This window comes from Euphorbia lathyris, chromosome 10 (assembly GCF_963576675.1).
Source record: "Euphorbia lathyris chromosome 10, ddEupLath1.1, whole genome shotgun sequence".
NCBI classification, from domain to species: Eukaryota; Viridiplantae; Streptophyta; class Magnoliopsida; order Malpighiales; family Euphorbiaceae; genus Euphorbia; species Euphorbia lathyris.
In genome coordinates, this window is record NC_088919.1 from 1,261,499 (window position 1) to 1,276,485 (window position 14,987).

Below are 14,987 nucleotides of genomic sequence, written 5' to 3' on the forward strand. Positions count from 1 at the left end.
AAAGTTAAAGTATAAATTTAATTATCATGGAAAATATTTAGGGATCCATCGGAGATTAATGGGACAGAATCGGGAATCCCCGTGGGGTGGGGATACCATTCCCCACCTCTGCTCCATCCCCATTACAAAGGATAAAAGTATCTCCATACCTGTCTCATGGGGATTTTTATCGGTGATTTTCCGTTCCCATCAGGACGGGTCACCGATAGGGACAGAGAATTCCGACCCATTTTCATCCATCCTCCCGTATGTTCTCGATTTTTGCTTTACTAAATTAAAGATAGTTAATTACTAAATTAAACTCTTTAGCCTTGTAAAACTCGCATCTTAGGATAAGGTATAAAATTTGATATTAGAGTTAAAAACAATTTTACTCATAACATTTAAAATTTAAAATTATACAATTTTATACCCAACATTTGCATGTTGGGCAATTATCCTTAACATTTAAAAATATGATTAATTTGTAGTTATAATTAACGAAGCATTCTATGCAATCACGAATCTCGTTAGCTCTACTTTATATACGTAGGTCATGATACTAATTAGTAACAAATCAAAAAAATATATACAAATATGAAAAAAAAAAATTCAAAAATGTTATTCAGTGTTTGCACCAGATCAAAGACACATATATACACGAGATTTTTTTTCCACGTGCGTACACATGTCTTTGATCGGTTGTTATTGAATGGCAACATAACGTACGGTGTGGAAAAAAATGAGAATCATGTCTGTGTAAAATATAATTGCAGTTACAAATAAAATTAGTCCAACTTATAAACGTTAGGAATATGATGCAGTATTATATGCCGAAAGGAAAGAAACTTCCTTTAGGAAGAAAGTTTTCTTCATTTGAAAAAGAATGTCAAAGCTCTAACTAATATGAGAAATGACTTGTACTATTTTTCAAGCCGCTAACACACTTAAAGGTTAGTTTGGCATTGTTGTGATCAATACAACATCTTGTGAAGGAAAATATTATGAAGAAAAAATTGAAAGTTAAGATTATTTTTTAAATTATGTTGAAAGTTAAGAGTATTTTTTGAAATTAAGTTGAATATTAAAGTTATTTTTATCCAAAAAAAATAATAATATCAACTTTTTTTTATAAAATGTGAATAATGATTTCCCAAAAGATATAAATTGTAGCTTTTTCTATAATCAGTTTTTTTATCTTTTAAGGAAAATAATTTTACATTTAGGAAACGTTGCTTTTTTATTGAGAAAGTTGAGAATGCTGCTTTTAAAATTTAACAATTTGAATGTTACCGTGCACTAAAAGAACAAAAAGAAAATTGTAAGGTAACAATTACAATTTCGAAAATAAAAGGGTAAATTGCACCCATAGCCACTAAAAGTTGATAAAGGTTTAATAAATACATAGATAAAAATTGAAAGCTAGTACAGTATTTTTAAAATTATGTTGAAATTTAAGGGTATTTTTGAAATTAAATTGAATATTATGGTTATTTTTGTTCCAAAAATAATAATATCACATTTCCTTGTGAGAATTATTGTTCTAAATGAAACAAATTATTGTTTTTGTTAACATAAGTTTTCCAGCTTTTAAGGAAAACAATTCCGTTTTTCATTTTCTATTCGGCGTTGTATTCGAAGAACGTTGCTTATAAAGAAGAAATTTAGAAGGTAACGATTACAATCTTAAAGAAAAAGCAGATAAATTTCATTCACGGCCATTGAATTCTATTTATTTTTAGGGCGGAACTGGCATCCTCCTAGGCCAAATTTTGTCCGATTCTCTCTGACATCCAAATTTTCAATTTTGACATTTTTTTTATGAAAATGGTAAAATTGTCCATAGGAGCGTTGATAAGTAATTTGGTGGCGGTCAATAGTAGACCTGGCAATTGTCGTGTTCGTGTTGTGTCATTTCGGGTTCATGTCACAAAAGAGTAAACCCAAACCCAACCCAAAAACTTTCGTGTCAAAGTCGTGTTAACCTGTTCGGGTTAGTGTCGATTTCGTGTCGTGTTTTCGGGTTACATGTAATTTTGTTATGCATATATATTAATAATAACTCTTAAAAATATAAAAAGATATGGTACTGTTTTTAAATGTTTTATATCATTTTTAGATTAGTATGTTAACAATAATTATCGAAAAGTTCGATAATATCATGTTAGAGGGTCATGTAATGTGTTTATAACAATTTAGGAAATTCAAATCAATATTTACAATTAATAATTATAATTTTATTATCTTTATTAATAAAGTGATATAAAAACACGAGAGAATATAACAATAATTTTCAATACCCGTGTCAGTTTCGTGTTTTCGGGTTGACACGAAAATGACACGAAAATTAACGTGTCATTTCGTGTCGTGTCAACTTTCGTGTCGTGTCATAAAACCCTAAACACTAACACTAAAAAAGTATATCGTGTTCGTGTTCGTGTCATCGGGTCGTGTGTCGCTTTGGCGGGTCTAGTAAATAGTAATACCCCTATTTTACATTACTTACCCTAATACTATGCCGTTTTGTACCCCACCCGAATTTCCCATTACCAGTTCAACTCCTCTCAGCTCAGCCTCTCTCCCACCCCGAGCCGCAACCAGCACCACCTCAGCCAGTGGCGGAATCAGGGGGGTTTGCCGGGGCTGGAGCCCCGGCAGCCACCGGAAAGTTTAAGTAATATATTTTTTTTTTACCCGTGTTCTGAAAACCAGAAAACCTAGCCCCCCATTGCAGCTGCTGTTTGGAGAAGACGAAGGGGAATGAGGGTCTATTTTGTAATTTTGATTCTTATTCTTTAAATAAAAACGACGTCGTTTTACTTAATGATCAAAACGGCGTCGTTTCGTTAAATGAAAACTGAACAACCTTCTACACGCACACCTGCAGCCCTGTTCTCCTCCTAATCTAATCCCTAATTGCTGCGAATTGGGGAAATCGCACAAGAGAAAAAGAGTCGGCCAGCCACTCTGCCGGCCGGTCAGTCTCCACCGCCGGCGCTGCTCCTTCTGCCACCACCGCAACCTTCTCTCTTCTTCAACTGAAACGGAATCAACTTCGGCAGATAACAGGTACCATCCACAATGCAAACTAAATCGGTAGTTCTCATTTTTCTGTTTCCTAGCAAAAGATGCAGAATTATCATATCAAATAGAGCAATTATCTTCAATCCTTAGTGAGATGGAATTTAATGAGCTGGTAAATTATTACATAGATATAAAATTGATATCAACACCATCTGACTTTGAAATTTTATATATATATATATATATATATATATATGTGTGTGTGTTGTACTGTTGGTTTGGTTTGTTTTGTTGTTTTGTTTAAGCATAAAAGCTTAATTGAAGGAAGCTACTGTTGGTTTTTTCTGTTGTTGGTAACATTTGCTTAAAAGCTTAATTGAATATTTTGGTGTTTTTCTTTACTTCATCAAAAAAAAAAAATTTTGTTCAATATTTAAGCCCGGGATCATCTAAGACTCTGGTTCCGCCACTGACCTCAGCTCACCGTTGTCCTGTTCGGTCGCCATCCTGCCTGCGCTCTGTTTCCTTGATCCCGGCTTCCTTTCTTTTATCAATGCCAGTCCCTTAGTCGACCTTTGTTGAAGACTTGAAGCCATTAGCCTTGTGAAGTGGAACTCAGCTATCTCCACCAGACCACACATCTCCAGCAAGTAAGAACCCTAATCTTAAGTCCCTAATTCTAATTTCATTTTACTGAAGAAATTCAGTGAAATATGTCTGTTATTGCGTTCATATTTAAAGAAAATCAGTGAAAATATGTGAATTATAAACAAAAGAATTCACAATCAGAATATGTTAATTGCTGCATTGAGTTATGATCCCTAAATTCCTTATGGTATGATTTGTTGCATTGATAAAATATTATGAATTAGCTGGTATGGTAATATAGAATGTAAACAGTTGTAGAATAATACATTTTCCTAATGTGTTTTTTGTTCTGTGTAGAACAGTTAAACTAAACTACTAAACCCAATTATGTATTATGGATTACAATTTTATGCTTTCTTCATTGAAATGAACGAAAAATTTAGTTCGGAATACAAAGGGTTGAAGCCAGTGAAGGTGTTTGCGGTTTGAGTTTTGAGTTTTTGGTAGCTTTCCTTGCCTTAAAATGCACTTAATTACTACCAAAATTCTTGGCTGAAATTTGAAAGATACTGGACTGGTAAAGCAGTTACGCACTAGTAATAGTAATTCTGCTTAATTTCATTTCTATAAGAGGTTTCTAAATTACAAGCTTAGTATGCAGAATAATAGGTTCACAAAATTGGCTTTTTTTTTCCTTCTTCAATGTGTGAGAAAACTTTGCATAGTTTGATTTTGAACCAAACCAATAATTTTGGTTCAGTTCTGTTCAGTTAACATATAAGGTCCAGTCCAGTGTATAAATCCTGTCAAAATTTGGTTCAGTTATAGTTCGGTTTTGTTTGTGACCCGAATCGGCTGTTGCTCATCCCTTACATCCCACCCTGTTAAAATCTTAATCTTAGACAATATGTTACTGTATATTGTAAACCTCATCTGATCAACTTTACTAATAACAACCGGATTCAGGTTATGGGTTAAAAGCAGTGATTGTCTCCAAACTTTTGAGAATAGTTTCATCACATCCACAAAATTTATTCCAATTTGTGCTAAAAAATTGTATGAACTTTTTTAGTCAGATTTCACAAAAGTTAAATCTGACTAACTTCCACCAATTCCTTCTTGAGTGGCTGATGTAACGTTTTAATAAGCATTTAAGAAACACCTTTCCGCATAGCGAGAAATTGATCAGAGTTGGAATTTGATTCTCCCTCCATCCCACCCCACGAATATAGGAACAAATTCACCTTGTTGACATGCCATGAAATAGGCACAACTCGATTTTTAATTAATATGAATTGCGCCTTAACTATCAGCTGATTTAATTTCAACACATGGTAAGATGGGCATGTGTTGTTCCCGTTTCAAGCCCAGTTGACATTCGCATGTGGGGATGTGTCACATATTAATATGAATTGGACCTTAACTATAAGCTTAAGCTTGTAGTTCAATTGGTTCCATGACACAAATAATGCATCAACTTCCTAATATACCCTTATTTATCATGGTTAAAAATACAAATTTAGAATAAAATAAATGCTTCATTCATTAAAGCACTTCATTAATTTAAGGGTATATTAGGAAAACAACATCATTTATTTTATTTTTTTGTCTTGTGTGAAATCAGATTTCTACCTATATTCGCGGCATAGAGGAAGTAAACATTTTAGTATGAATTGAAATTTTGTGAGCTTAACAAAACTATCCACAAATTGGTTAATATTTTAACCCAAAAAAAAAGGTCAGTGAATTTTGAACTGATTTTGAAATCTTGATTTGCAGTACACGAGAAATTGAAAATCACAAAGGAAAATAGAAAAGCATGGCAGGTCGACTACAGATAGATGGGGATGACTCGGTCCTCTTGCACATTACTCACTCCAACCTCAAGACCTTCTCCGCTGATGTCCGCTTCTCCCTCCAGGTCTGTATAATACCCAATTTTTAATGGTACTATACCTTGACTTTTTTTGTTAATAATAATCCATAAATTTGACATTCTCTCTTGACAAAAAATATAGTCTACAGTGGAATCTGTGAAAGAGAAGCTGTGGAGGAAATGCGGGACATCAGTTAACTATATGTCCCTTGAGCTTTACAATGACAACAAGTCCAAAATTTGTGATTTAGCTGATGATTCCAGACCCCTTGGCTTTTATTCCCCTCTTGACGGGTTTGTCTCGTTATACATATAATATAATCTTAAATCTTGAAATGGGTCAAATTCTGTTTTTGAAGTTTTTATCTGGTTGTTTCTAAACTTTCTCATTCCTTGCTTTAACTTGAAAAAGGGTGTAGAAATTTCTTACTTCATAGAATTTGATTTTTTTCACTTGGGTGTTTTTGTGTATTAAAAGGTTTCGGCTACATGTAATAGATCTTGACCCTTGTAGTAATTAATATTTAAGAGTTTGGAACCAATGTAAACTTCTATTGAACTTCAGTTACAACTGACTTCCATAACTTCTCCTAAACATAAGCAATAACTGAATAACTTCTCCTGAATTCAAATAATTAAATAAAACATTATCTGTTAATAAATTAACTAAGGCACATTTCCAACAAACTCCTCCTTGCCTTAGTATTTACAAACACCCAACTTGTTTCTCAAATATTCAAAACTTCCTTTTGGAAGAGCTTTGGTCAGCACATCTGCAATCTGCTCCTCTGTTTTGCAATAAATCAGCTTGACTTCACCATCTTTCTGCTTTTCTCTCAAGTGATAGAGTTTGATATTGAAGTGCTTTGTTTTCCCATGGAAAATGGGATCTTTAGAGATTGCAATAGCTGCTTGATTGTCTACAAATATCTCTGTTGGCTGAAATTGCTTCATGTCTAAATCTGCAAGTATTTTTCTGATCCAAATTGCTTGATTCACAGTAGTATTTGCTGCAATAAATTCAGCCTCTGCTGTACTTTGAGCAACCACACTTTGTTTTTTTGAACTCCAAGAGAAAACACCTGAGCCGAAGCTGAAACAGAAACCAGTTGTGCTTCTCATATCATCAACTGAACCAGCCCAATCACTATCAGAAAATCCTCGGAGCTGAAAATCATGACTGCCTTGGAGTTGGAAATTATTGCAGCAAGAATATTTAATACCATAATCTGTCGTGCCTTTGACATATCTCAAAATACGCTTAGCAGCAACAAAATGAATTTTACTAGCACAATGCATAAACCTGGACAACAAACTTACTGCAAACATTATGTTTGGTCTTGTGGCTGTGAGATACATCAAGCAACCAATCAAACTCCTGTACAATCCTTCATCTACTTTCTCAGCTCCATCTTCTTTTCTTAACTTCTCTTTTTGATTCATTGGTGAGCGAATTTCTTTGCAATCCGCCATATGGAATTTCTTCAGAATTTCTTTTGCAAACTTCCTTTGGCATATAAAGACTTCATCATGACTTTGTTTCACTTCCATACCAAGAAAGTAAGAAAGCAAACCAAGATCTGTCATCTCAAAAACTTTGAACATATCTGCTTTAAATTCATTCACAAGCTCCTCATTGTTTCCTGTAACAAGCAGATCATCCACATAAATAGACACTATGATTAAGTTAGCATCTGATTTTTTTACATATAAGGTGGCTTCACTTGGACTTTTAACAAATCCAAGACTCTGCACATACTCATCAATTCTGCTGTACCATGCTCTAGGAGCCTGCTTAAGGCCATACAATGCCTTTTTTAATTTGTAAACTTTCTCCTCCTGTCCTTTGACTACAAAACCTTCTGGCTGCTCAACAAAAATTTCTTCATGAAGATAGCCATTTAGAAAGGCTGATTTAACATCCAATTGGTAAAAGCTTCCACCCATTTTGTGCAGCCAATGCCAATAACATTCTGATGGTGTCCAAGCGTGCAACAGGAGCGAAAGTTTCTGAAAAATCCACACCAAAAACTTGACTATACCCTTTAACAACTAGCCTCGCTTTGAGTTTGTTGACAGAACCATCAGCATTGAGTTTGGTTCTGAAAACCCATTTAACTCCAATTTTCTTTCTATTTTGAGGCAAGTCAACTAGCTCCCAAGTGTCATTTTTCTCAATCATACGAAGCTCCTCTTTCATGGCTTCTATCCATTTGTCATCCTTCTCGGCTTCTTTAAATTCCGAAGGCTCAAAAACAGAAACATTACTTGTTTCATAGATATCAGATAGAGATCTTGTGCCACGAACAGGAACATCATCGATCTTTTCATCAAGAATCTGCAAATTTGTTGGAGATTGCCTATCAAGTGACTCCTCCCAACTCCATTGTTTATCTTCCATGAACTTGACATCTCGGCTCACAATAATTTTCCCATTTTGTGGTTGGAAAATTCTGTAAGCTTTTGAAGTGCTGCTATAGCCAATAAAAATGCCTGGTTCTGCCTTCTTATCGAGTTTGTCTCGCTTCACCTGTGGCACATAAGAAAAAGAGAGAACCAAAAAATTTCAGATTTTGAAAGCATGGTTTATAACCAAACCAAGCCTCAAATGGTGTTTTTCCTTGCACAGCTCTAGTGGGCAGCCTGTTTAGTAGAAAAACTGCAGTACTCGCTGCTTCCGCCCAAAGACTTTTTGGCAATTCCTTTTCATGAAGCATGCATCTAGCCATCTCCATGACACTCCGATTCTTTCTCTCACTTACACCGTTCTGTTGTGGTGTGTAAGGTGTTGTAAGTTGATGCTCAATTCCTGCTTCCTCACAAGACTTATCAAAAGTTTTATTTGTGAATTCCTTTCCATTGTCTGATCTGATTGTGCGCAACCTGCAGTTACTTTGATTCTCCACCCAAGCTTTAAACTTCCAAAATACATTAGCAACCTCAGCTTTGGATTTGAGAAAATAAATCCAGCAAAAACGGGTAAAATCATCTATAAAGACAATGTAGTATTTTCTACCGTTTACCCAATACACCCTTGTGGTGGGACCCCTCCCCGGACCCTCGCTCAGCGGGGACGCGTAATGCGACCGGACCGCCCTTAAGGATGGAGTTGCTAGAGGTCCTCCAACATCGGTGTGAACAAGATGAAGTTTGTGTGATGCTCTCCAACTGGAATGAGGAAATGATTTTCTAACTTGCTTCCCGTATTGACAAGCCACACAATCTGCTGGTTCGCTCTTTAACAATGGTACACCCTTCACATAATTATTTTTCAGCATATATAAAAGTCCAGCATGATGAAAATGCCCAAGTCGTTTGTGCCACAAATCTTCATTGCTAACATGACTTGCTGGTGTTGCTTGCTCATCCTCCATCAAATTCAACGCAAAACTTTTGGCTTTCATCTTCACTTTAAACACATCTTTGCCCCTTGTATCTTTGATGAAGCACCACTTGTCTTCAAAAGTAACTTTGAAGCCTTTTTCAACAAGCTGTCCAACACTAAGCAAGTTTTGATCAATGTCAGGCACGTATATCAGTAATATGTTTTACACTTGCTAAGCTTTCAATGGCCACTGTTCCTTTTCCTTTCACTGAGATAAACTCACCATTTCCAATTTTGACTTTAGAAATGAGAGTTTTATCTATTTCTGTGAAAAGAGTTTGATCGTTGGTCATGTGATTTGTGCAACCACTATCTATCAACCACGCATCACTGGAACTGTTGTTAATTGCAAAACAAGTTGCCACAAAGAGTTGCTCTTCATCTTGTTGTTCTGTAACTTTTGCGGCTTCAGTTTGTTGTGATCTGCAAACCTTTTCCATGTGCCCCATATTACCACATTTTCTGCACTTGATGTTAGGCCGCCACCAGCATCTTTTTGCCATATGATTCATCTTCTTGCAATGTGGGCAAGGTGTGCTCACATCATTTTTGTTGTCACTGCTGAACTTGTTCTTCTTCTTCTCCTTGTAATTTTTGTCTTTGCTGCCTCCTGAACTTTCAGTTTTGGCCTTGAAAGCACCCTCTACCATTTCTTCTTTTCTCATCATTCTCCTTTGCTCTTGAGCCTGTAAAGCATTCACTAATTCTGCCAAAGATATGTTTGGCAGATCTTTAGACTCCTCCAAAGAAGAAATCTTAGACTCATATTTTTCAGGCAAAGTAACAAGGATTTTTTGGACAATTCTCTCATCAGAGAACTCCTTACCAAGCAGCCTGACTTTGTTAACAATGCCCAGCAACTTGTCAGAATAGTCTTTAATTGTTTCTGACTCCCTCATCTTCAGCATCTCAAATTCTCTAATCAAATTGAGCACCTGCATGTTCTTGGTTCTTTCATTTCCCTGGTACTCCTTGATGTAGTCCCATATTTCTTTTGCTGATTCCAGACTCATAATTCTAGTAAATATGGTGTTGGAAACAGAAGAAAAAAGACAGGCTTTAGCTTTTGACTTCCTTGTCTTTCTCTCCTTATGATTCTTTATCTGCGCCATTGTTGGATTTAGTGGAAGCGGAGCAACTTCATAATCTTCTTCTACAGCCTCCCAAAGATCCAATGCTTCAAGATAAACCTTCATTTTAATAGCCCAAGCTTGATAATTCTGGCCATCAAAAACTGGTGCAGCCACCTGATTAAAAGATACTGCATCCATTCTCACAGATCCCTCAAGATAATTTGCTCTGATACCAATTTGTAGTAATTAATATTTAAGAGTTTGGAACCAATGTAAACTTCTATTGAACTTCAGGAAATTTATACAGAAATACAGACATCAGTTACAACTGACTTCCATAACTTCTCCTAAACATAAGCAATAACTGAATAACTTCTCCTGAATTCAAATAATTAAATAAAACATTATCTGTTAATAAATTAACTAAGGCACATTTCCAACAACCCTTCATCACTAACCTCTGGTGGGTGGCTAGAAGATACATCATTGGTGGAGAAATACACAATTTCAGAAGAGGATTATGAAAAACGTGGCGGTAAGTTTTAAGGGAATTCTTAGGACACAGTCATATATGTCCCCTTGTATTATAAGAGATAGTTTCTTCTGGTTTAACTGATATCAAATTGTTCATTAAACATATGTTAGTTTACTTAATGGTTTTTTTTCTTATCCTTGGCTGTGTTTATCTAGACGCGGATTGATCTCTGAGCTCAATAAATCATCAAACACACACCCGGACATATATATACAGGCACACACATTAATGCTCAAGACTTTTACCTGTACTCCATTTTATAACTTCTCATTGTATTCACAGTAATTTGATATTCTCAAATTTAAGAAAATTTAACTTCTAATTAAATGTTCAACTCCTTTTGGTTTCAAATGATTCATGAGCATAAGAAAAAATTTCTGGTATTTGGAAACCAGATCTTGTAGCTTGCTAGCAAATTTATGAGTTATTCCTGTTTGCAGGTACTTTTAGAAAATTTAAAGATAGACTGGTCTCTCAAAATCCATCAACCTTTGAGCCTAAGGTAACCTTCCTATGATTTGAGTATCTCCTAGCCATTGGAGGCTTTAGTGCTTCTTCTCTTTCCTTGTTTCCTGTGAATAACTTGAAAGGAGGCAAAATTGAAATTGATGATCTACTGACTTTTGTTTCATCAATCTTTCTTTGACAGATAACTGAAAACTACATGGAAGACCTGTGTGCAAATATTAAGGTTGGTCATTCCCTTTGTTTTATTCCTTAGTATTTATAGTGTTGGGGTTTTTCATGTAATGCAGATGTGTTTAAAAAAAAAAAGTGTGCAGATATCAGTTATGTAGACAAAATTATTCTTGTAAACCTCCATACAAAGTTTTATGATATCAGAGACCTTTGCAATCCATTATATACACTATTTTGTATACAATTATAGAAAATAAAAATGCCTGTAAAAATTAGAAATGATTTATGCTAAGCTTGGCAACATATTAGATCGTTTCTTGCCCATCAAATTGCATTCTTGATGTTTTGAGTGTGGGGGCTTTAAGCATCATCTAGTTTTCATTCTCTAGAAAGGAATCATCATACAGATTGTGTAACTAGTATGCAGTTTTATTTATTCTGAAAGAATAACTTTGTGTAAAAGATTTTTCAAGTAGAAACCATCTTCAAAAAAATGACTTGTTTTCTATTGTTTGTAATGATGCTAAAAAGTTATAGTGGAAATTGCTTGATGCTGCTTGAAGTACATTGAAAATATATGTATATTTTTTTTTTCCAGTGAATGAGCCTGTTAAGTTTGGACCTACAACAACTTCTCATGTTTCCCTGCTATCTTTTTTTAAAACTATTATCTACATTAATGAAGTGGTCATGTCTGTCAGTGATGGACAAGTGTGATCGCTGCTGGCCATTGATTGGCCAGTGGCCACCGATTTGAACTTGCAGGCATCTTCCTATATAGTTCCCTTGCAGGTTCCTTTGTTCTTAATATGTTTGTGGATGCCAAAAGATGAACTTCTGTTTTGAAAACAAATTAGTTCTCTTAAATTTGTTGATGTTATCTTCTATTTAGAAAATGTTTAATGTTTTTACTAATTCTTCCAAGTACCATTGAACACCAAAATGCAGGAAATTGTTTGAGAAGACGAATAGATCCTACATTGATTTATCACAAGAGTAGTGAAAATAAGTTTCTTGGTAGGTCTGGATGTTTGTGAAAGTTGTTAGAAGCCACTTGCAAATTTCCCCTTATGCTGTATCAGTCAAGGATTAAGGTTTCCTCATTAAAAATAAATTAGCTTAAACTATGAAACCTGTTTTTGGTGACATGAAGCAATCCGCCTATCTATCAATACCATATTGTTGATGGCATCCTAGAGTAGGCTATGCTTTGGTGGATGAGGCATGACTGGAAAAGTTATTTAGTTGGAAATAATGTTGGATAAGTTAGAATTCCTTTTTTTAGACTGAATTTTTGTTTCTTTAATTGCTAAGAGTTAATAACAGTTCTTTTTTTTTAGTTTCTCTTCTTGCTTCTGTCAAATATTTGTGGCATTATGCTATATAGTTAGTTATGACATACATAACTTTTGGTTTCCGTGTCATTAAATGATTAGGTAGGAGATCGATGTGAAGTTGAACCAGGGGAGAAAAGAGGATTCGTTAAGTTTGTCGGTCGAGCGGAATCTCTTTCACCAGGCTTTTGGATTGGAGTTCAATATGATGAGCCATTGGGGAAACATGATGGCATGTGCGTACATTAGTCAGCTCTCTCTCTCTCTCCCTTATTTGCTATATATCTTGTTTATTATGACTTGTTGAAGGCCTTGCATTAAGTGATGTTATATGTTCATCATGGATTTACTGAAGAATTAATATGTATTTGCAATGGCTTAGGGTTATTAAGGCATGGTAAATCATATGATTGATGGAAACCATTTGAAAGTCGTGCATTTAGAATGGTAAGAATCTATTCTTGAGGATTGTTCCGACTGAAAATTAACGTGTCATATTGTGGAATACAAAAAAGGATGAAGAGCACTTAGTTGGACAGCCTGACAACCTGAAAAGGTAAATATATTATTTACTGGTGGGTATGGTTATCCTGCATCAGTAGGCCTATATTAAAACTTGCAGCCTTTTTAACAGAAACTATGATTGATGACCTCTAGAGATGGAGCACAAGCTTTGCAAGAACTTCCGATTGATTTTAAATTCTAGAGTCCATGCAAAATGTTATATTTTAAGATGACGACCAATCTTTACTAGCCTGTAATGAGCTGGAAAGAGTCTTACCATACTTATGTGAGCAGCTGAAAAGTTGTGTGGTCATAGTTTACTCTTATTTTGAACTTTCACTCGTAGCTTTGTTATGCGCAAGCAGCCCATGAAATTAATTCATTATTATTAGTTTGGGTTTTCTATGTGGCCTAAGTTTATTAGTCTATCTTCATTTGTGTCATAAGTTCTGTATTTTTCAATAAGACTGCCTGGAACTTTTTTTGGTAATTGTTTTAGACAGCAATTACAAGTAGTGACTGTCTTGGATAGCAGTAACATGTTACAGCAACTGGCCCCTATGTCCTATTTATTTTCCAGCAACTAGTTTCAAGAGATCAAAGGGCTCTCTCTAACAAGCCCTTAACATAAATCAAAAGATCAAACGACGCCAAAAATTATACCCATCCTATACTAGATCCCAGGTTCATAACTAACTCATATTGGCTAAGACTTCTTTTTGTCCTAGGAGTCTAGTTCCTTGGACTAGTGAGTTCTGCCTGAACTATCTTATCACCCACTTTGAACTTTTTCATTTACAAGTCTCTCTGTTCTAATCATTTTGTTTCTTGTTCGTTTTTTAGGGTAAAGGGAGTTCGGTATTTCGAATGCCCTTCACTACATGGTGCAATGGTTAGGCCAGATAAAGTAAAGGTTCGTATGCAACTCTGTCCTCAATGCTGCTTGAATGTTGGAACTATCAATTGCTGATTATGAAATTAAAATGCAGAGTGCTTTACGGTCTAATACTTTAATGAGTTTAGATGAACTAGGAACCTATGAGCAGATGCGAGTAACAGTGCGGGGGTTTGTCTTGAAGCCCCTAACCGGTTGCCTGGCTTGTTAATACACTTGTTCAACACACATAGGCTATGTTTGGTTCATGAAATAGATAAGGAATAGAATAACTATTAGTTTTTGGCAAAAAATAAAAAAGCTATTCCACTTGGAACAATTATTTCTTGATAGGATGGAATATCTATTCTCTCTTTATGAAACTAAAAGAATAGCTATTCCATCGTTACATGATATATTAATTTTATAAATAATCCTTAATATATAAAAAAAACATATAATGAATATTTGTACCAGAGTACCATGTTGTTTTTCTGAATTCTTTTGTTGCTTCTAGATCCTTTCATAGGTGTGGTAGATCTTCATGTTCTTCCCTTATTTCAATTCAACCAAATATCATTTAATTTGAGTTCTTCAGGCCGCTTGTGCATTACCATCTACACTGCACTTGACTTGACGTAAATTGTCAAGACATGGCCTTTGCTTGATTGTTTTGTGATGGCATTATTTTCCAGGTTGGTGACTTTCCAGAAAGAGATCCCTTTGAAGAGGAAGAAATACCATAGTGTCAATGGTTCTTTTTCTGTATATTTTCGTGATCATAACGTTTTGTATCAGATTTATGAGTGAGTATCCACATTCTTTTCAGATCAAAGCAGTCAACAACGTTTGACCTTTTGAGGACCAGAAGTTGAAATTGAAAGAATTTATTTGTTTTATGTTGGGATTTGGGATTGATATTGATGATGCGTGATTTGAGTATTGTGTTTTTTTTAAGGTGATCCGAGAAGGAGAAGGGGTTGTCGGTTGTACGATTCCTATGGAATATTAGAGATTTGACATTCCTAGACCATCTAGAATATGACATAAGTATTCATGCATGAATATGGTATTTAGCGCTTCATATATCAAAGGTCTCATGAACTTATAAAGTGTCTCGTTAGTTACTTAATTTGCTTAAGGTAACATATTGGTCACCTGAATTTGTTTAAAGTG

At 35.0% G+C, this 14,987-nt stretch overlaps 1 protein-coding gene across 3 annotated transcripts; it reads left to right on the plus strand.

The window, feature by feature from the left end:
• The first annotated feature begins 2,794 nt into the window (after nucleotides 1–2,794).
• LOC136208824 (tubulin-folding cofactor B-like) lies at nucleotides 2,795–14,753 on the plus strand. Of its 3 annotated transcripts, none has more exons than XM_066000075.1 (10): nucleotides 2,795–3,048; nucleotides 3,442–3,653; nucleotides 5,371–5,512; nucleotides 5,610–5,761; nucleotides 10,354–10,460; nucleotides 10,901–10,962; nucleotides 11,110–11,151; nucleotides 12,536–12,669; nucleotides 13,781–13,850; nucleotides 14,507–14,753. In XM_066000075.1, the coding sequence occupies exons 3-10, from the start codon at nucleotides 5,411–5,413 to the stop codon at nucleotides 14,555–14,557; spliced, it is 720 nt and encodes a 239-aa protein (XP_065856147.1). In that variant the 5' UTR covers nucleotides 2,795–3,048; nucleotides 3,442–3,653; nucleotides 5,371–5,410; the 3' UTR covers nucleotides 14,558–14,753. The 3 variants fall into 3 exon arrangements, with proteins under 3 accessions (XP_065856147.1, XP_065856146.1, XP_065856148.1); XM_066000074.1 differs by having other exon boundaries at nucleotides 3,483–3,653; XM_066000076.1 differs by having other exon boundaries at nucleotides 3,564–3,653.
• The last annotated feature ends 234 nt before the right edge of the window (nucleotides 14,754–14,987 follow it).